At 43.0% G+C, this 23,557-nt stretch overlaps 1 protein-coding gene across 2 annotated transcripts in view; it reads right to left on the bottom strand.

The window, feature by feature from the left end:
• LOC146825654 (TRPM8 channel-associated factor homolog) overlaps nt 1-23,557 on the bottom strand; it is a 402,285-nt gene that overhangs the window by 253,637 nt on the left and 125,091 nt on the right. For both annotated transcript variants that reach the window (XM_085607651.1, XM_085607652.1), the window contains exon 3: nt 7,994-8,964. In XM_085607651.1, coding sequence (XP_085463777.1) covers nt 7,994-8,964 — 971 coding nt within the window. The remainder of the gene's footprint in view (nt 1-7,993; nt 8,965-23,557) is intronic.

The raw sequence follows: 23,557 nt of genomic DNA, 5'->3' as shown, positions 1-23,557 counted from the left end.
ACTAGGACAGATTCAGCAGGGGGCATGCTTCTGGACATGTCCACGCCGCATAGGGTGATTCACAGAGACAGCACAAAAGTGCATGATGCATGCATTAGAATTTAGCGTGCACACTTGTCATTAACAGCTCTGTGCAAATGAGTCTTGGTCATGCTTCAAATGGAGCAGCCCACCTCAAACTGCTCACCTGCGTGCTCTCTGCTTGGAAGATCTCCCTGTTCGATATGACTTTCTGATTTTTCGACCGATTTGATAAACTTGATAAGTTTCTACAAGTTGGTAGAATGTGATTGCAGACGACACATCTCTTAATTAATTAATCAAAATGTGGTTAATGACTTCAGTCACTCCTGAACTATATTTGTAAGGCATTATGCACTAAGAGAACAAAACAAAGCTGTAGCTATTGCCATTTGCAATAAAGAGCTTGAGGTTTCCAAAGGAGCTAGGCCTTCCTTAGATCAAGAGTAAAACAGCCCTTTGGAAGAATATTTGTAAGTTCCGCAGAATCCACCTGGTAGACATTGACTCCATGCTCATGGCCTACGGTGGGAGAATGGCAGCAGTGAAGTGCTAGAGGCACTCTTGTGGTCTGACACCACGTGATGACCTTTGACTACCATCATTTTAATTGACTTTGGTGTTTTACTTTACCCTAGCATGAATTTACGACGTCCTGCATATGACTTGTTTCTCTTGAAGGTTTCTTTCTTGTAATCTTGCAGTCTTACAATGGGAGCTGTCACAGAATAGAACAGCCTTGACAAGAACAAAACTTGTGGGATGTGCATTTGAAAGTATGAGAGATAAAGAGGTGTAGATTGTACTTTTTGTTCTCGAAGGGCAGTGTTATGAGCAAGCAGGGGTGCACAAATGTGCATTATGTTCTACATTGAGAGATGAAGTATGTGATGCTATAGGCAGTGGTGCACAAATGTGCATTATGTTGTACATTGGGAAGTATTATGAAGTTCTTACTATTGGCTTTGACATGGCCTTATGTCATCCTGAATTCTGACTCTGCCATGCTTGAGCTTTTCTGCGCGCAAAGACAGGCCCCCAGAGTGTTTGCAAGTTGTTTAGGTAAATCACGTTCTTTTGTTTTGTGAGAGATTGTTTAATGTACCCTGGAAGGATTTCGTAAGCTTCGTTAAGATAAAGGCTGGAACACGTGAGAATGTAGAGGGGACGTGGCAACTCCTTTTGCCTTGGAATGCTTGCATGTAAGCTGGCCAGTTCCAGTAAGTTTCCTTGGCGCAGAGGGAAAGACTCTCAAACCTTCTAGTGTATTTTGAGACTTGGCAGCCAGTTTTGGAGCTCATTTATGGAGTAGACGTACTGCCACAAGAAGAATCTGGATTTGAGGCCTGATTGCGAGTCCATTCCCTGGCTGTTAACGGGCTCCTCCAGCTTGAGTTAGCAAGGATGTCGAGTGGACGATCAAGTGAGGTGATTTGTTTCTAACTAGTGCCATTGTGATGCGTGGTTACAGTGGCTGTGGTCATTTGAGGTGTTTTCTTTGTGATGTGTGAGTGAGTCAAAGTGCACACCCAAAGTAATCATTTGATTTTTTTAGTGTATATATCTTTCTGATTTCTTGCAGGACATCCAGTATTACTTGCTGCTTGTTTATTCATTATTATTATTATTCTTGCACTTAACTGTTGCATTTACCAAGTGTGTTATTATTGCTTGCATATATTACATACTGGCAGTCGTCAGTAGGTAGTTATAGTTAGGAACTATTTTCCATAGGAAATCCGCAACATTCTATTTGGAATAACGTTGGTGCCGATTGACGAATCTTCGCGAAATTTTCCAAACTTTTGGCCAGGTCCGGTCCGCTCCTATCCTGAAAATTCATGGTGATTCGTCAAGCGGGGGCCGATAAAAAAGGGGGGGGTCCCAAAATGTGTTTTCCCCATGCATTTTCCCATAGGACCTGTTGGCGAAGCTACAGCCCGAACTGCTGAACGGAATTACACCAAATTTGGCAAAGAGGTAGTCCTCAGTTCAGACTCGTGCCTTTTGCTTAAATGGTGTAAATCCGTTCAGTAGTTCCTGAGAAAATTAGAGTTAAAACGATAGATATATCTGGGCGGAGCCTAACCACACATCTCATCATGAGATCTGATTGGCTGTCAGTACTTCTTCCAAGAAGTGTTGGCAGCCATCTTGGGACCAATATACATGATAGCACCTCATTAAAAAGCATTGCAGTTAATAGAAGGGTTTAAGACTTTAGTTACATTATAAATCATTTGTTGATGGTACCATACTCATTTTAGGAATTGTGGTGTGTTCTAAGGTGATTTTACCATGTGAAAAAGCCTTCTGCTGTGATACCATGAATCATGTTTGAGAGAAAACTATTTTCTCATGCTTTTCCCACAGAGGTTTGGAAGGTGATAATAAGCTAAACTGAGAGCATATTTTCTGTAAATTCACATTATCTTTCTCAGTCATGTGAGAATGAAGTCTGACACTCTCAGTAAAACATGTACATCCAACAAGGGCAGAGACTGTCAGTTGATTCCTTTGTGTTCTACTGTAGCTTCCCAGAGTGTTCTAAAGAACAACTAGAGCGCTAACAGTCCTTCTTATGACAAACGTATTGCACACCTGAAGCCATCTTGATTGGAATACAGTGGTAACTCTTAAAACATTTAATTTAAAAAGGAACAAAATGAGGGGGTTCATTTTGCCATAGAAAGCATGATTAGTGCTGCAGAAAGAAAAATTAGGGCACATTTTGAGTGACTTCTCAAATCCTCTTCTATTTCATGAAAAAATTCTGACATGCAGACTGAAACATGCACTTTCAATACCAGCAGCAGACTTCCCTGGTGAGCAGTAGCTTTACTACAGTGATCTAATAAGCAACTAGAGTGCTAACATTCTGAATTTACGGCAAATGTGTGACACATCTGAATGCCTTCTTGATGGAATCAAAGTAAAAAACTGAAATTATTTCCTACAGAGGAGACTGTAGTAAATGAGGAAATTAGGAAACTTCATAACAAATAAGTCTCCCAAAATGGCCACCAGAGACAAAAGAGCCCAAATGTAGCCCAATTATCACCCAGATGTAGCCCAAGTATAGCCCAATGACAGAATGTCCCAGAGTGTTCTAACGGACAACTAGAGCGCTAACAGTCTTACTTATGACAAAAGTATGGCACACCTGAAGCCATCTTGATTGGAATAAAGTGGTAACACTTAAAACATTTTATTTGTAAAGGAACAAAATGAGGGGGTTCATTTTGCCATAGAAATGATGATCAGTGCTGCAGAAAGAAAAATTAGGGCACATTTTGACTTCTCAAATCCTCTTCTATTTCATAAAACAATTCTGACATGCAGGTTGAAACATGCACTTTGAATACCAGCAGCAGACTTCCCTGGTGAGCAGAAGCTTTACTACAGTGATCTAATGAGCAACTAGAGTGCTAACATTCAGAATTCATGGCAAATGTGTGACACATCTGAATGCCTTCTTGATGGAACCAAAGTAAAAAACTGAAAGTATTTCCTACTGAGGAGACTGCAGTAAATGAGGAAATTAGGAAACTTCATAACAAATAACGCTCCCAAGATGGCCACCAGAGTCAAAAGTGCCCAAATGTAGCCCAAATATCACCCAGATGTAGCCCAACTATAGCCCAATGACAGAATGTCCCAGAGTGTTCTAACGAACAACTAGAGCGCTAACAGTCTTACTTATGACAAAAGTATGGCACACCTGAAGCCATCTTGATTGGAATAAAGTGGTAACACTTAAAACATTTAATTTACAAAGGAACAAAATGAGGGGGTTCATTTTGCCATAGAAATTATTATTAGTGCTGCAGAAAGAAAAATTAGGGCACATTTTGACTTCTCAAATCCTCTTCTATTTCATAAAAAAATACTGACATGCAGACTGAAACATGCACTTTGAATACCAGCAGCAGACTTCCCTGCTGAGCAGTAGCTTTACTACAGTGAGCTAATGAGCAACTAGAGTGCTAACATTCAGAATTTATGGCAAATGTGTGACACATCTGAATGCCTTCTTGATGGAACCAAAGTAAAAAACTGAAAGTATTTCCTACTGAGGAGACTGCAGTAAATGAGGAAATTAGGTTACTTCATAACAAATAAATCTCCCAAAATGGCCACCAGAGACAAAAGAGCCCAAATGTAGCCCAAATATCACCCAGATGTAGTCCAAGTATCGCCCAATTACAGAATGTCCCAGAGTGTTCTTAAGAACAACTTGGGCCCGATTCACAGAACTAACTTAAGACAAAATCCTAAACTTACTACCATTTTGGTATTCACAGAAGGCACTTACTCATTTTGGTATTCACAGAAGGCACTTACTCATTTCGGTATTCACAGAAGTTAGGAGTCCTAACTTTAGGACTCCTAAATGCCTTCTGTGAATACCGAAAGTCTTAAAATTAGGATTTTTCTCAGTTTAGTAGTTGTATAGTTAGGACTCCTAACTTTAGGACTCCTAAATGCCTTCTGTGAATACCGAAAGTCTTAAAATTAGGATTTTTCTCAATTTAGTAGTCCTAAATTTAGGACTCCTAACTTTAGGACCCCTAAATGCTTTTTGTGAATACCGAAAGCCTTAAAATTAGGATTTTTCTCAGTTTAGGAGTCCTAAGGTTAGGACTCCTAACTTTACAACTACTAAACTGAGAAAAATCCTAATTTTAAGGCTTTCGGTATTCACAGAAGGCATTTAGGAGTCCTAAAGTTAGGAGTCCTAAATTTAGGACTACTAAATTGAGAGAAATCCTAATTTTAAGACTTTCGGTATTCACAGAAGGCATTTAGGAGTCCTAAAGTTAGGAGTCCTAACTATACTACTACTAAACTGAGAAAAATCCTAATTTTAAGACTTTCGGTATTCACAGAAGGCATTTAGGAGTCCTAAAGTTAGGAGTCCTAAACTTAGGACTACTAAATTGAGAAAAATCCTAATTTTAAGACTTTCGGTATTCACAGAAGGCATTTAGGAGTCCTAAAGTTAGGAGTCCTAACTATACTACTACTAAACTGAGAAAATCCTAATTTTAAGACTTTCGGTATTCACAGAAGGCATTTAGGAGTCCTAAAGTTAGGACTCCTAACTTCTGTGAATACCGAAATGAGTAAGTGCCTTCTGTGAATACCAAAATGAGTAAGAGCCTTCTGTGAATACCAAAATGGTAGTAAGTTTAGGATTTTGTCTTAAGTTAGTTCTGTGAATCGGGCCCATTGTATTTAAATTAGGATATGTAAAGTTGTAATGTAAAACATGTACTTACAATGACAAAGTCTCAAAAAGTTATTTTCACTGTAGCGTGATTAGCTGCTCCATTGGAAAGCATCGGGAATTCATATTCAAATTAAATAATGTTATCTTTGCCTAGGAACCAACAAAAAAATAAATTCTTGGAATTTCCAAAATATTTATTAGGAATCTAATACATTAGTAAAATCAGATGTGTACTGAATATGTTACACAAAGTAGTCGTAAAAGTCACCTTCAACCTGCTTACAGCCTCTAGAAACCCATGTGCCGGAGCTTCCAACTATCACCCAGGTGCTAATTAGCTTCTTGATGAATTGTGAAAGTGCTACCACAGAGGAGACAAAGGCTTTTGTTGTGGGGAGGTGTTCTGTTCCTCTGATAGAATGACCAACTGGTATGTGCCCAGGAGACTAAATTTGCAGTTGCTCTCCCACTTCTGTCAGCCAGTAATTACCATTTGAATGCATGTGAAAAAACTAGGGAGTGCTTCCCTGGAGAACAACAAAGGCTGGCCTAAATGGGCAGAGATGGGTCCTCTGAACCTGACAGAATATGTAGGGTGAGGCAGCTTGAGTATCCTTTTCGACATTACATAGACAAATCCAGCTTGACAGATCTGCTGGGTTTACATATAACACTGGAGGCGCACCTGAAAGGATGGCAAAATGTATGTCCAAACAATTCTTGTGTATCCACTCCCTGGTTGCTAAAGGACCTGCTTTGTCTCATCAGACTTCGGTCTCTGGGCTTTTGCAGATAACACTGGGGGTGCACTTTAAAAGAAGGGAAACAGGATTACAAAACACCTCTTTTTTAGCCACTGTCTGGTTGCTGGTAAACCCAGTTTTGTTGTACGAGGCATCTGTCTCTAGGTTTATTAGGGATACAGTGACTGCCTCAAACTGAATTTTAGTGTTGGATGTGAGACGATACTGGGATTATCATAGTATACTGCCCAGACACATCCCACAACACTCAGAGCACATGTTTAGTGTGGCCAAAGATTTCCATCATCGTGAAAATGCCCCATGTGGGTAGTTGTGGCCCCAGGAATGTTTACTCCATTGGTCTAGGTGTGGCCAGAAGTCATTACTATCCGCTAGATTATGCCAGGCATAAATGTGGTATTTCTAGGCACTCTCTTGAGAACACTCCTGGATCTGAGGAAGCACAGAAGAGGACTGGATCAGCTATCTGTGAACTTAGAAGTGCCCTGAAAAGATTGTACCTGCTTTCTCTTGTACCCAGGGCAAGGACTGGACTCCAAGGGACATAAGGCTGACCTTCTGCTAAAGCTGCAGGGATATGAGACAAGAGGCCTTTTCCTGCAGCTTCTCCGCTGACCAGTGGAAACTAAACTTGGACTGGACCCTGCTGTGTGGCCACTTCCTGGCACCACATGAGTCTCTAAGTGCCCCCACTGAGGTCCAGATGGGCTTTACAAGGGTACTACTTGGGTGGATAGGGATTTAAAGGACTAAAGTCAGAAGGTAAAATCTGTGACCAGGACAAACCAGGTTGGTGTATGCTATCGGTGCTCTATTGCGGTCAGCCTCAAATTTTGCCAGGTCGTGGTCTACCACGACCATTGACTGTCACTGCCACTTTATGCTTCTTGGCACCATTCCTACTTAAAACTATACAATTCATATCCCTTATAGGATATTTGTCATTTTGGTGTCATTTTCTTTAGTAAATTATATTCTGTTTTTCTAACTTAGTTTGGAATTTTTTATGGCCTTGCATTACAACTTTATTACTATTTTGGTACTGCATAAATACATACACATTGCCCTATGTTAAGTCTGTCTGCTCTGTGCTATAGCTACCAGGGGGTTGAACTTGGGTTAATTTAGTAACTTTGAGGGTGCAGACAGACAAGGGTTGTGTTTGTTTCTTGAGGAGGATGGCCAACAACCCTAAATATTAATCCAGATTCTTATAGCTATGCTCTGTGCCACCAAGACAACATTACTGTTGAACACCATGCTGCACACTGTTCAGGACATCTTCTTCCAATACTCAACGAATATACTTAGGGTCAGATTTAAGTTTTTGCTGGTGAAAGTTAAATCCGCTTGTGCTGTTGAGCTAGGACCTCTGTTACACTGGTAGATAATCTGCTGCTTACTTAATTTGTCACCATAGCACTGCAGATTTTTCCATCAAGGTGGCTGTCTCCACTGTGGGAGGAACTACTTTTGAGAAATTCCGCCCATTACCAAGTTTGTGCCCTTGAACAATGGTGGAATTTCTGCCACCTGATGCAGGCACTGTAAGGGTACATCAAATGTTTAGGGGTGTGCCGGTAGATATACATTCTGTCTCCCTGTCATGCTGGAGAGTGGCAGAGGGGAAAAAAAACTTACTCTTTCATGGTGCTAAATCTGCAAAACATGGAACATCCCTTGTTCATGGGGCAGCTGAACTGTCACCATCTTTGATGCACTTAGCATTGCACCTTGAGGGACTCAGCAACAGCAACAGATGTGTCTCTTCTGATGGAATGGCTGTTGTGTATAGTGCTCTAAACGGGACATCTAGCCTTCTACAGGTGCAGAAGGCAGATGTGCCCCATCACCCTCACATAAATCAGAGCCTTAGTCACATGCTATAACAGTAAATCCTGAAAAGCAATTTCCAGTAAGAGATAATATACAACTCTGTCAATCATTCAAATTGATTACACATGGGAAACTCTACCTCCAGTAGTTCCATTGATCTGCAGCTTTTCTAAACTGGACACCGGAAACTCCTGGGGACTCTTAACCAGTGATGTTAGGTAAGTTTCAACGTTGGGAATCGTGCTGCCCAAACTCGCCGCCAGTCTCAGGACAAAGGCCTCTTTAGAGCTTCCTTTTATTGGCTCTTTTACACTAACTTTACAAATCCCACTTTTTTGTACAAGTTTGAGAATTGTTTGTTGAATCGGTGAAAATACCTGGCTGTTGCTGGCTTTTGTTTTCAGTATAGCTGAGCAGTCCTGAGCTAGACTGCTCAGCCAGGATGTCAGGGGTGCTTGGAAATCTTGACTGGAGGCTATCTGCTTCTGTAAGTAGGAAAAAGCTGTGCGAAAGTGATAATGCAGCTCAGATCCTTCAGCAGCTGAAGTCTTATAAGCCACTGCCTTGCTCAGACTACTCAGTATACTTATTCCAAAATGGTTGATGATTTTGTTACCAGGATATTCAGCAATGACATCGCCAGCAGGATTCTTCCTGGCCCACCACCACGCCTGACCTCCAATGAGAAGTCCACCACCTTCAGTGACAAACTCCTGGAACTTCTGAGCCTCTGTGCAGATGGAGGCTGTGCAGCAGTAGACAGTAAAGTCTTGCTTCAGATCTGAGAGTTCACATGCAATGCTCTCTTGATTCAGAAGAGCCTGAAGGTGTTTCAGTCCTTTCTCTACCCCCACTTTCCCTTTCCTTCCAGCATCAAGCCATGCAATTGCATTGAGGAGAAACCTTTTCAGTTTCAGAGCTCCAATTTGCCGTTCATGTGTTAACACCAACACTCGGCCACTTCCATAATGTGCAGCAGCCAGAGGCCCGACAGGAAAGGCAGTCACACCATGCAGCAGAAGTTGAGAGGGTATTCCGCTGTCCTTAAGGTTGAGTTCAGACACATCTTTCAGTAACACCTTGCGGTCTTTGAGGAGATCCATCCCATGCCTGCAAATACAAAACATGTTTTGAAAAAATGCTGCACTGACAAAGTGAATATCACATTTACTTAACCACTAGGACGAGTTTACAAAATATGCTCTGCACGGCTTTCCATCTGTAAATGGTTTACAATTACAGAAAGGAAGGCTCCGGTACACAGCAACCACACGGCTTTCAGTGTTAGGCAACCAAAAGCAGAGTGCCCTGGCAAGCCCGGACCCTAAATCACAGAGATTAGAATAAGGTCTAAAGATGTTCTATGAAACAAGCTAAAGATTCTTTTCCTGAAAATCAGTCACTCCAATATGTTGCTTGAGTTAAAGAAATGGAACATGTTCTTTATTCAAGGGAATTGTTTAACTTGCCCTTCAGGGCCCACCAAGACAGAGCCTCAACTGGCCAAATGGAGCATCAAAATAGGAAAGACCTTTAGATCGCTCAATTTAAAGATGCTTTTTGAGCCAGAGGAGGGAGTGGGAGGCACTTTACATCTAAGAAAGTGGGAACCATTCTGCCTTGAACTCTTCCAAGTTAAAATGTCTTTGCTGTTACCCATGTTGACTCTAATCTGTTCCTTTTGTTCGTCTACTGTCCGGAGCTACCTTGGAGTACTTATTTCCTCTTGAACTATCACAACTACCTGTAGTTCTTGGACTGCGTTGCATCTACGTTTATGATTAGTATCACCTAGCGGTGATGAGACAAAATATCGAGTCAAAAATATGGTGTGGACAAAATATAGTGTCAAGTATATCGAGGACATAAATATACATTGCAATGGTGGGTTTCTATGGGTAAACAAAGATGTACCCTACAACTCTGCATATATGTAACTTGATGATATATATATCTTCAAGGTACATAGATGTGGAGTTAAGAATAGTATATCTAAACTCATATATTTGCACTTATCTTCTATATACTTTGGACTTAATATTTTTGTCACAATATTCTGTCCACACAATATTTTTGTCATCGATATTCTATCAGACAACCTACCTAGCATTCTCAAGTGACTAAGGCATCAAGCCAACACTATACAAAACTTCAAAAATAAATAAATAAAGTTCATGCACATGCTGCAGGTCTCATACAATGATGCACTTTAAGATTTCATTGAATTCACTATAGCTCAATGGCTTTTTGGCACAATAAAGTAGGATCATAAAGAGTTGTATGTAGTCATCTGACTGCATATACACTCAGGGCCCAATTCATGAAGATACTTTCGTGTAGTAAAGTTACGAGTGTGGAGTTCCTGCACCCATGCAATGTAGAGTGCGCTGTGCGGAGATTCCAACCTGAGTGCAGACTCCGCCACAAATTAAGAAACTCTGCACGTAAGTATCTCCGCGAATGGGGTCATAACTGCTGAGGGTGCAGGGCATGTGAGGAGCCCACTAAAGCCCAAAGACAGCTGTTTTTGGTACCCAACTACAAACAAAAATATACTTCTGTCAGTTAAATCTACAAAATCACATAATGAAAACTAGACATGAACCTAATTGGCTACACACTTTTCTTTATTAATTAAATGGACTAAGGTTGATCCAGCAGACTTTAATAGAGTGATTGTTATTAAGAATATGGATTCTTTTTTAACTTGGTTATCGGAGGAAGTAGATAGCACCACCATACAAGCAGGTTTGGAAAATATTTGTAGGTCTATTTCTGACAAGTTGACCTCAAATAGGCCCTCTTCAGAGATCTCGCCACATAGATGGTTCAATGCAGCTGCATGTCCACTCATAAACAGCTGGAAATTCTTAAAATCCACCCATGTTCATTAGAAGATATCAAAGCTGCAGGAAGGTTATAAAAAATGACTATAGAGAGAGGAGCATGAGATCCGGACTAAATAATAGGGAAGACCTTTCAGTGTCGGACAGAACTTCGGAAAATAATATGTTCTGGGAAATAGCTAATAACCCTTCGTAGAAGATGTCAGAAGATCTAATCTTCAGTATCAACAGATCTGTGGGTGACTCATTTTTCAAAATTCTTCCAAGCAGGAGATATATTGTTGCCTTCCCCCAATTTATGAAATGGTTGCATAGGATTGCAAAAATGTACAGGCCCTCCATATTCCAATAGAAATTAGTGAAGTGGCCACAGCCATTGGAAAATGTGTCCTTGTGAAAGCACCAGTCCTGTCGACATTTGTAAATCTCATATCAATCTATGGGCTCCTATGTTAACAAATGAGTTTTGGAGTACTCTGATGGGCAACTATTGTCCCCATTTTGAAAAAAGAGGATAGGGCATCACCATCATGTTATAGACCAATCTTCCTGCTAGACTCTAGCGTTAAGATCCCTGGACGAGTGGTTCGGTCACCCTTGGAAACCTGGCCTGAAGAAAATAAAATCCTGACCAATGTACAATTTTGATTTCAAACCAGGAATTGGCACTGTGAGCCAATGCTTACATTTATATCTGATAGCAGGGAAATAAGTTATGGCAAAGAAGGGTAATTTACATCTGACATTTATCGACCTATCAAGCACTTGCGATATAGTAAATCGATCAAAGTTATGGGATATTATGGGAAAAATGGGGGTTGACATTGAACTCATTAACCTTTTAAAACATTTGCATCAGGGCTCAACAGTACATACATAGGGATGGTGGCCGGCAAGGGTCACCAGTGCACAAGAATATGAGAAAAAGATCTCAGATCCTCAACTCAGCCTTCGTATTTCTTTACAGACTTTAGCAAGTGGAGCCAAGCATTCTCTGGGTAAGCAGGGTACAAAGTGGAGGTGGATCATGCCTTAATCTTTCTCCAGAAGTAAATACACACTCCCTCTTGCAGTAATGCCTCTCCTGAAGAAGATTAAGCAAATTTTCTCCTAAAGTGTTCACCTAAATAGAAATTGGAGGGATGGCTCACATAAGGAAGTCTATATATAAGCAAGTTGTGCATGATAGGGTTGAATACTTATCAATTCATTAATCAATAGCCTGGTTGGTCACTATGTATGGCCTTTAGACCCATGCCACACAAAAGTACAATGCAGTTTAATCATTATATCAATTTGCTCATAATGTTCGATCAAATTCATTCATTACTGAAATTGTACCATCCTTGCACGGGCATACAGTTTCTGCACTCCTGTTGCAGTAGGGGTTTACCAAAGCGATTACATGTCAATGATACACCTATTTGAGCTATTTGTTCTGAAAGAGCTTTCCTAACAGTCAATTGTATTGACCTTTATATGTAAAATGGCTACCTCTTTGATCTGTCTGATTCAATACATTCTATGATTTTATACTGAATGGAACATCTCTTTCAGAGACTGTCGACTTATTTCCACCTATCATTCTGGCTTCCTCTGGACAAAGATAAAAGGAACTGATGGTTTCAGACAGTCCAGTCATTATGTGATCGCGTTTTATTGATCAATTTTTTCCAGGCCTGGAGGTTCTGGAAGCTTAAAAGGGATTACATTGTGGATCCTGCTTTCAGGACAGGGCTTCTCCCTCAGCTGCAGGAGAGAGATTCCTTCCAGGGGTAGTATTTTGATTCAAAATCGTTTTGGTAGACTAATACGAATGAAAAAAATTGAAAAATCACGCATATGTCAGTCTTTGTCGATTCCGCACACATCTCACAGAGCATCCGATATTAATCAGTAATGATTGCAAACACTCCGGTTCGGTTATGTTATGTTATGGGATGTGTGTTTTGACAGTGCATTATAACCCGTGAGGGTATCCTGATGCTTTGCGTGTGAGTGACGCTAGTCATGTGGGGACTTACTCAAAGAGCCAAGTCTTAGGCTTCTTGCGGAATTCAAGAATGGAGGTGGAGACTGATGTGGTGTGGGAGGTTGTTCCATGCGTTAGAAGCAAAGTAAGAGAAGGCTCAGCCTTCAGATCAGTTTTGGAGGTGCCTGAAGGGTTGGTGGAAGTGTATGCAGCTGTCCAGATATGCTAGACCTGTGTTGTGCAGTGCTTCAAATGTGTGTGTGGAGCTTGAACTGTGTGCACTTGTTTATTGGGAGCCAGTCGAATTTGCTCAGTTGAGATGTGATATAGGACTGGCGTGGGAGGTTGAGGGTGAGTCTGGCTGCTGTGTTCTGGATGGTCTTTAGACTTTTGTGTGTTGCTTGGGGATTCCTGTGTAGAGTGAACTCCTGTAGTTTAGTCTGCTGGTGATGAGGGCTTGGGTGATGGTCTTTCTAATGTTGATTGGTTGCCACCTGTAGATTTTTCTCAACATCCTCAGAGTGGGTAAGCAGGAAGTGGTGACGTAGTTGATCTGGACATGTTCAGCTTATTACTGATGATGATCCTGATGTTTTGTGCTTTTTAGACAGGAGCAGTAGCGTTTCTGTAGGCCACCAGGTTGAGTCCCCCGACGAGACATGTTTTCTGAAAATCACAACTTCTGCCTTATCCGTGTTCTGCTTGAATAAGTTGGATTTCATCCAGGTGGCCAATTCGGTCATGCAGGTGTTGAAGTTGTTACTTGTGCTGGGTGTTTTGTCCAGGAGGGACAGTATCATTTGGGTGTCATTGGTGTAGGTGAGTATGTCAATGTCTAGTGCTCAGATGACGTCAGCCAGTGAGGTTGTGTAGATGTGTAGATGTTGAAGAGGGTCAGGCTGAGTGAGGAGCTCTGAAGAGCTTTGTAAATGAGGTCCCAGGCTTTTAAAAAGTAAGGCAGCATGTTTTCTGGATTCTTGCTGTATGGAATGTGCAGATCTGTTGGACATGGGCATGTCCTGAACACTGGATAGTTGACAAGTCCTGAACACCCCCATTACCTCTGCCTCATTCCCTGAGAACTGGAAACAAGCTGAAGTGAAGACCCTCCTGATAAAACCACCCACCAAGCCAGCAGAACCTAAGAACTAATGGACCATCTCTTTTTTCCCCTTTCCAGTGAAGGTTCTAGAGAAGACAATCAAACAGCAACTCACTAAACAACTGTAACACAACAACCTCCTGGACCCCTCTGAGCAGGCTGCAGCGTTGGAGAGGAGCAGTCGAACTGGAATGGGAGCTGAGGAGCAGGAGCACCTCCAGAGGAACAGGATGAGGGGGTAAGAGACTAGAGGCCATGTGGAGTGTTTTTGCCCATGGACGTTTAGCCTTGTTGAACACAGTTGCTTCCATGGAAGCGGCCCGGGTGCGCAGCTGGTAAAGCACCCTCATCTCCTTCTCCCGGCACGAAGGTAAGTGCGGCCCCAAACAATGCCCCCCCCCGTTTCTTGTGGGTTGTGGAGTGCATGTTCCACTCTCTTTGTGTAGGTGGTGGGAGCTGAGTGCCATATCTGCGGAGGGGGGGCAAGAGGGATTAGCTGGATGAATTGGAAGAGTGGGTAGTGAAAATGCTTGGCCAGGCTAGGCTGTGGGTCACACCACTGTGTATAGGCTTGTGAGTGGGGTTGCGCTGGGCCAGTTGGCTGGCGGCACTTACACGGGTGCTCGTGGGGTTCTTGGCCACCTGATACAGGTGGAGCTGAGTCTGGCAAAGTTTTGAGGCCGTGGGGTGCTGGTTTTCATCCACAGGAGTGTGCCAAAAGGTTATTGTGAGTGAGACTCTGCATCAGGCATCTTTTGGGGACAGGGCTGAATGGGCCTTTTCTTGCCTTCCAGACATCTTTGGTTGGCCTTGGCTGGGCCTGACCTAGTACCCTGGCTCAGGACAGATGTCTTGTAGACGTGAAGGCTTAGATTTTCATGACCCACATCTTGTTTTGCAGGACATAATTTTGGTATAAGATGACTGCCAAAAAAATTATGGTTGGACCGTAGTCTAACCGTCTAATATGTCAGAAGACCAAAGCCAAACGGCTGAGGAATCAAGCCCCCCATTAAGCCAGACTCAAAGGAGGGGGCCAATTTCCTGCTTTTTCGGGTATTATCATAGGTGAACTTACATGCTGGAAATGTTGTATATTCATCTCCAGTGGTGGCAGTAAATGAGGATGTTAGCCCCTCTAAGTTAAAGGCAGGGAAGCAACGGATGGTTCTTACTCCATGTTCCTCTCAAATTCAAGGGTAGCCCCCTGTCAGGGTAGTGTGTTGCTCTCGGAGGGACAACCCCCTCTTGTGTGTAACAACAGAGGGGAAAGCCACCAAAGCCTCACATGCTCCACTGGCCACTCCCCTCCTTTAAGTCTGGATTGTACGCTACCTGATATGTAACCATTCAAACGATCATCCCAGATGGGGGGTGGGAGGATAGAAGCCCCATCTGAAATGCCAATGCAGCGAAGACAATCAATGGGCCTGCATTCGAGCACTCCCAGTCTTACAACATTGGATCACGCTAATCTGTCTTTTCCCCGGATTTATTGTTGTGTCCCCCAGTGAATATCTCAGCAGATTATGTTTCTTTCTGTAGATCTCTGCAGAGTCTTGAGCGTATTCTGGAATCTATTCTGTCCCTACTAGGAAAGAACACAGACATTTCTGACCACATTTTAGATATTTTATCAGTAATACTGAATAATCTGCCGACCAATGGGTCTGGAGAAGAGTAGAAGACTGCGGCAAAGAGTCTCGCCATTTCTACTACAGATATGTGCACTCAGGCGGGTGATCCCAGGATCAGGCCACATTGACAAGAAAAATGCTGTGATCAATCCTTGGTCGTAAGTGACTTGGGATCCCTGTTTGTGGAGGGCATTTATTATTCAGGATATCCCCACTGGTCCTGCTCTGGCCCCAGGGGAACCCTGTACAGTCTTCCCGATTTTTAACAAAGCCTCAAGGTTTATCCCCGAAGTCACAACACAGGAGTCAGGCCTATAGCATAGACAAGGATTAAGTAATATTAAATAAAATAGTAATAAAAAGAAGACAAAACGGAAAATTCTGAAAATATCTAAGAAAAGATCAAGAAAGATTACATTTCAAAAACGCGGGTTTATCATCTGATTCAGTGGTGCTGCTTGAATTTGCCACTACTCTCCAGGGATCAGCACTTCATGGTGCTGCCACAATCCCAGCCGAGCATGAAGGCTCAGACATTGGGGTAGTGCTGAGGCCCGCTTAAGCTGATCATGATATGCCCATTGCGTCCCATGTGGAGGCGGTTCACTTTGGCAGAGTTGGAGTGGAGAAAGACAGTCTGGAGGAGGAAATTTGGTGGGGACTAAAATCTGCCACCAATTCTGCTGATGATACTGTCTGGGTCCTTCAATTTGTGGACATTTTTGCTATCTCAGAGTCCGAAGGATGGCTCAATGGATCTTGTATTTTATCTCTACTGCATTCAATACCTCAGTTGGTGAAAAGTCCCACGAAGGACATCTTGGTTGTACAGCCAAAATCCCGGGAGTCATCTGTGGCTTGGCCTTATGTGTGGGTTCACTTTTATTGCAGGGTGGTGGCGGAAGAAGTCTTGAAATTCTCAGATGAGCTCAGGCGGGCAGATTTTGATATATATGCTTCTCTACCCCACCGCAGGCCATCCGGCCATCTTAGTTAATGGACTTCAAGAGTCAGGGGGGGGTTGGATGGGTGCCCCACCCCCCTTCTTTCATCAACGGTCCCAGCCCTTGATTGGGGGAACTGGCCTTGATGATATCCTAGTGTGCAAACGGAGGAGGGCAGGCAAATCTTCCCTAACCAGGTGGAGTCATTTGAAAATCATAAGTATGCCTGGAACTGGATAGCGGAGACCATTCATGCAAAAAGGGAGTTCTCACAACCCCTTTCTCAGAGATCCTGATGACATCAGAGTCAGTATTTTGTCCTGGAGCATAGCTGGCATGAAATGGAACCTGGTGTCACTCTTGCAGGTTATCAAGGTCAATAATGTGGTGATAGCAGCCATTCAAGAAACCTGGGAAGCAGAGGACTGGGGGTTGCCTGATTATGCTGTTTTCAGTTTAAAAGCAGTTAAGGGGCATTTTGGGAGATTTGCTGGGGGCATTGCCTTTCTGGTCGGTTCTGCTTTGCATTATGTTGTGGTGTCTGTCCTACCTAGTGATTCTCTGAACTTTCTAGTTGTGTCCGATCTGGGCTTCCCTCTGTTATGATAGGTCGGGGGATAAAAATGGATGTCCTGATTGGAGTAGAGGGGACCACATGGGACCCCCGGATTTTATTCTCATTAACACATATTTCTATTCTGGGAATTGGTACTTTTGTTGGGGCAGACCAAAGAGCTCTTTTCCATGTGTGCTTATCCTAGCCTTGTGATGGGCGATTCTAATGAAAAGAATTCCTCATAGGCAGATGAAGGACTTTAGTCAAAGGAATAAATATATGGCATTGGATTTTCCCTTTCAGGTCTGGGAGTCAGATGGGGACGATGTATACGGCAGGCACGTGGAGACCCTACTTAATAGCTGCAATATGTTCATATTAAACAATAGGTGTTCGAGAAATCAGCTAGCTCAGCCGATGCTTGGCAATGGGAGGGTAACATCCCGGATTGATTTTGTTATGATATCCTCTAAGCTCTTTGGGATGGGATCTTTCTGTAGGTGACCCTGGTAGTAACTGTAAGCTTCTTGTCCTAACACTGTTTAGGGAGTCCAAAACAGTCCCCCTACATTGTAAAAATTTGCGTAGAGTTGTGTGGTCAGCCAAATTAAAACAGCAACTTAACGCACCTTTACACCATGCAGTTAATGCTTTTGAAAAACGTATTTCCTCCATTAGAGATTGAGCGGCGGTAGGCCTTGTAAGGGGCAGGGTTAGAATAAATCTTTTCAACTCTGAAAAGTCACGGGACAAAGCTTTGCTCAATAAGAACACAAGGAAGGCGTTTGGAGCAGGTGGGGAACATAGGGTGAGCCTGATCAAACAACACAGGAAAGCATTTAGGAAGGAAATGAGGCAAATTAAGTGGAGGGAAAAGGCGAGCTATGAACTAAGGCAATCTTTTTCCTGCATACTGGCAACCTTGAGGGCTTTTGGTGCATCTCTAACCATATACTGGGGCTTGTCACACATATAACAGCAGTGCCAATACCCGAAGATACCGTGTTTAGTTGCATTTCAGACCTCTATAACATTAAAGAAGGTGATGGGGTTGCCCCCGGCAGGTCAAGAGGCAGGTTGAGAGCACCTCGCTTCCAACTGTTCGTGATAGCGAAGCGGTAATCAAAGGGCTCAAAAGCCCCGGGGTGCAAGGGCCAGACGGTAATCCCGCTGATATTATTAAACTCAATCCTGTCCTGTAGGCACTGTCTTTGCTCCTTTGTTTGGTAAAAATAATTGGGGGACAAAATTTGCCAGAAACCTGGAAAGTTAGTATAAGGGTACCCCTGTATAAAAAGGGGAACAGGACATCTAATTATCGTATGATTACCCTGCTAGATATCACAAGCAACATTTTCACAAGGCATTTGTTAGGCCTTTTGGAAGATTGGGTGAGTGCAGCTAGAATTTTACCCCTGACCCAAATGGGTTTTCCTAAAGGGTACTCAACCACGGATGGCTGTGTGATTTTAAGGCTGCTGGCGGAGGATAATGCCCTCTCATGGAAACAGCTCCTATGCACAGCTTCTCTTGATTTATCTACCACATTTGACACCATAAACAGAGCCAATTTATGGGAAAAGATGGACAGATGAAAGTGTCCCCCGGGGATCTTGAAGCGGATAGTACAATTGCACAAGGGCTCCTGGATTAGAGTGGAACTTGGGGGGGAGTGAGTTTGGAGCCCTGTCCAAAAATATCAGTCCATCCAATGGCTTGAGACAGGGGTGCATTTTGGCCCCCCTCCTGTTCTCAATCAATAAAGCGGATGCCTTTAAGGGTGTAAAGCAGGTCAGGGCCTTCCCTCTCAATTTGGGTTCTTAACCCATAGCTGCATTGTTTTATGCGCATGACACAGTGCTGTTAGATCTTACGCCATTGGGGCTACAAAGGCAATTCAACGCCTTTTCTCATTATTGTAAGGGGAATGATCCAAAGATGAATACAGCTAAAACAAAGAAAATGTTTTTTCCAAAAGGAATGATGTTCCCTCCGAGCTTCAGATGGTGAATGACTGATGTCCAAATGGAAGTGGTTAAGGAATACAGATACCTTGGTGTGTTATTTAGCCGTAGCATTGTCCTCCGGGGTCATATCTTATTGCAGGATTCAAGGGCCAAGACCATTGCAGGATCACTCCAGAGATTAGATTCGGCTTTGGGACATAAATCAGTAGAAGGGTTGAGAGAGGCAGATAATGAAAACATGGTCTCTCTGTTACTCTATGCATGTGAGGTTGTTACAAAAAGATGTCAAGCGCTTGCGAATCATTGAAACTAAATTTGGAAAAAGTGATTGGCTTCACCTCCAGGCTCGGTGAGCAGTGTGCTGAGACTAGAATTGGGCCTCACTAACATTTTTTTCCAAATATAGCCAGAGGTTGCTCAATTATTGCGCAGGTTTGTTGAAATCAGGTGAAGGCTCCCTGAGGTGTCTTATATTACTTCACCTGCAAGGGAAACCCAAGGGACAATGGGTAAACAACCTGCAGGTTGTGGAAGTGTCCCAGGATCTGCTTCACTGGTATTCTCTCTCAAACATGTTGGTGCTTCAACAGAAGCAAGAACAAAAAACGTTTAATTAAAGAGCACTCACTCAATAGTGATTCAATTGAGTAAGAGAGGCAGTTTGTAGAACCTGGTGGAAGTTGATTATTGTGGTTTAATTCAACCTTATTTGAGGGAGATAAAGAGCAGGTCTGTGAGGAGATGAGCTCTGAGGGTCCGGTTGGCCAGGTTCCCTCCTTAATTAAATAGGTTGGTCCAATCAGAGGGGGAGGGACAGGGATCTTTGTACTTTTTATAATCTCGATGTATTACCATTTTTGCATCTTATCGTTTTCTGTGCAAGGCTTACTATTGCCTGTTTTTAAAAAGCTGAATGTTCGTCGTATTAGCAATTTAATGAATATAATTTGTTATTGTAATAATATGGTGCTCTAACTGGGCTTTGGCAAAATCTCTGTCCGTTTTAGCCAGTGAGCTTCCCCTCACCCTTTCGTAATCGGATGACTTGCCATTTCCACAAAAGTGTTGAGTAGGAGTGCATAGCTATTTGTACTCTGCCTTTATTACTCCTTTTTATTCTAAAGAGCTTGTATGTTTATGTAGTGTGGCACTTTTTTGTCGGTGTTGCATCATTTGAAGGCTGTTGACAATTCTCCCCTATATGAATTTTCATATTTTAGTATTACACATGAAGTTTAACACATTTTTGCACAGTTTGGCATTTTGCAGAATCTGCTTTGTCAAGTTACCATTCTTTCTACTGCTATCAATGACCTGTATAGTATTTATGTGGTTTGTATACATTTGGTGCTGTGGTGGGCTGTGCTGCTAAATTCGTTGGAAATCCTAGTTTGGGCCAGAGTTTGATATTGTAATCATTTTAGCATGTTTAATGAGAATTTGCACCATATTTATTTAAATATGTGTATGTGTGCAAGCCTTTCTGACTGCCGCCCGGCAAATATTTTCTGAATTGGAGGATTCCAGTTGAATGCAAGTAATATTGGCTTTTATTGCTGACTTAATGAATTTTCTGAAATTATTACTTCCTGTTTTTATTGTTACTTTTTTTCTGAGATGTGTGGTTTGTTTTGCCTAATTGGTATGAGAACAAACTAATAATATATACTGAAACACTGACTCCACCACATCGGAATCCAGAGAGACGCCATCAAAAGGATTGCCTCGTCCCTCACCAGAAGAACCCAGAGGATCCGTCTCCCACCGCTCACTTCATAACACACAAGGATAATCTGCAACAGACCTCAAGGATCATCCCTCACCTCCAACCTCTTTAACACGTCCCTGCCCCTCCTGACTACCACAGACGATACCCAGCTCATCATTTTGCTGCAAGACCCCTCAAACCCCAGAATTAACATCGACAGATGTATGATGAACATCGCCCACTGGATGAATCACATCTGTTTCAAGTTTAACACAAAAGTCCTCAACTTTGGGAACAACACCTGGCCATGGAACTACCCGTGGCAACCTGCTGAACTCGGCCCATCCCTGCCTTGACAGACCAGGCCCGCAACCCTCAGCATCATGCTAAAAAGCAAGCTTGCCATGAAGAAACGGGTAAATGCAGTCTCATCCACCTGCTTACTCACCTTATGCATGCTCCACAAGGTCTTCAGGTGGCTCCCAGTCAACACCAGATAGGACCATCCCACAAGCCCTCGTCACCTGCAGGTTGGACTACAGGAACACATTTTATGCAGAAATTACCGCGTGCCTTCTGAAGAGACTAACGACCCTACAAAACATAGTTGCCAGACTCATCCTCGATCTCCCCAGATGAATCCACATCACACCCCACCTGAAGAAGCTACACTGGCTCCCAATCCAGAAGAGATGCTAGTTCAAGATGTTGACACATGCATACAAAGCCCTGCACAACGAAGGACCTGCCTACATCAACAAATGCTTGACCTTCCATCAACCAACCAGACACCTACAATCCACCACCCTCTTCCTTGAAGACATCAGCAGATCTGCCGAAGCAACTGTGGAGAACACTCCTTCTCACACCTGGCAGCAAAATCTTGAAACAACCTTCCTCTGCACTTCAGGACCACCCCATCGCTCCAGCAATTCAAGAAAGGACTCAAGACCTGGTTGTTCAAATAAACAGATCACCACAAAGGAAGCAGAAACTCCAGTACCTTGAGACCCCCACAGGTGATTAGCCATGCTTTACAAATACTTTATTGATTGATTGATTGATTGGAGGCTGGTTCCTTGGATGTCAGTCTTGTGTAGTTGTTTTTATCAGGATGGGATGAAGGACTGTACAAGGCTGCTGAGAGGTCAAGCAGGATGATTGCCGGGGTTTCTCCTTTGTCCTGGATCACCCTAATGTCATCTGTTGTTGCGATGAGTGCTGTCCCAGTGCTGTGGTTGGGTCTGAATCCTGACTGCCTGGCATCGCGCAGCTGGTGATTACTAGGTGGTTTGTGAGACATCTGTTGATGCCTTTTTCTAGGACCTTTGTTGGTACTGAGGAATTTGGGCAGTAGTTTGAAAGCTTTGCTGGGTTTGCTGAGGACTTCTTCATGAGAGCATTGACAGCTGCATACTTACAGGCTTCTGGGTAGGTGTTTATATTGATGGTGGTGTTGAGGATGGGGGTGAAGTCTTTGCTGACCGGGTGGTGCCTTTGTAGAAGGCATGATGGTGGCTATGGTCTGCTGGGGCCCCTTAGGGGCTTCATTTTTGTTGTGGTTTGTTCTATGGTGATGGTTTTCCATATGGTAAGGATGTTTTTATTTGTTCGGTATTGGCAGGCATGTGACCAGATTGCTGGGGTCTGGTTGCAGGTCAAAATATATGGCTGAGATTTTGGTGGTAAAAAAATCAGAGAGGTTGCTGCACAATTCTTGAGTGGTGAAGATGTTACTGGCATTTGCTGCGGGTGCAGCGAAGAAATTGATGATCATGAAAATGTATTTGCTGCTGTTGAAGCATTAATGCATTCAGCTAGGGCCTTCCACTTGGCTCCCCATATTTGCTGTTGGTAGCGCCACAGGGTGTATTTGAAGGTGTTCTTGTCAGAGACTTCTTGGCTGTCTCTCAACATCTTTTCTAGTGCTTGCAGTGGCACCTCGTAATTCTTAGTTTTTTTGTGTACCAGCCACTCCGCGTTTGTGTTCTTGCTGACTAGCTTCTTTTCAAAGGGACGAGAGAATCGGCACAGGAAGTGATCTAGTTCTTAAAATGGTTGATGTGACTTGCTAGTTTGCCAGTGTGTTCTGGTTGGTTCTTGTAATCCATCTCTGACAAGATATTCTTGTGTGAGTGAGCTGGGCTTGCTGAGGTTGCTCTTACTTGGTAAGGTATGTTGATTTTGAAACTGATATCGATGTGGTTGATGTGCGTGTGTTTAAAGTGATGTCATTTAGTGAGGTGAAGACGGGGTTCAGGATGTGTCCAGCAGCTTGAGTGGGGCCAGAGACATGTTGGGTGATTTTGAGGTTTCTGAGGCTTTCAAGGAGTGCGGCAGAGTTGGGGTCGTCCAGGTCTTCTAGGTGATAAAGAAATAGAGCTCCCCTAGGAGGATGTAAACACTGGATTTGATGACTAGTGGAGTGAAAAAGTCCACAATGTTGTTGGTAAAGTTTGCGTGGGTCCCTGGGGGTCAGTAGACAAGAATCCAATCGGGTTGAAGCTGGTTGAGATTCACAGGTTAAAGTTGAGGTGTTCCATTTCGTTGGTTCCATTTTGGTGGAAGAAGTACGGCTGAGGGAGTCCTTGAAGATGATGGCTGCTCCTTCCCCAGGTCTGTGTTGGTGGTCTTGCCTGATCATCTTGTATCAAGCGGGGATGGCAATGGTGATGTCTAGTGTTGATGCTGGGGTCAGCCCTGTTTCTGTGAGGAAAAGGAAGACCAGAGAAAAGTCGTCCAGTTTCCTGGTTGTTCCTGAAATGTTCTTTCCTGTGTACTTCTATTTTAGGAGTCTGAAAAGTCTCAAAGGTTTTTCTGACTCACAAAATGGGATTCATAAATGTCACCTAATTGAGAAAGGGCATGTTGTAGGCTTCCCTTTGAAATACGCAATCAAAATATGGTTGCAAAACATTGAAAATGTACTGACACCTCATAGGATGTGGTAATGCATTTGCAAAAAAGGAAT

Source organism: Triturus cristatus, chromosome 5_2 (genome assembly GCF_964204655.1).
Source record: "Triturus cristatus chromosome 5_2, aTriCri1.1, whole genome shotgun sequence".
Lineage (NCBI taxonomy): Eukaryota > Metazoa > Chordata > Amphibia > Caudata > Salamandridae > Triturus > Triturus cristatus.
Note: the sequence above shows the minus strand (reverse complement) of the source record. Positions and strands in the feature narration are given on the sequence as shown.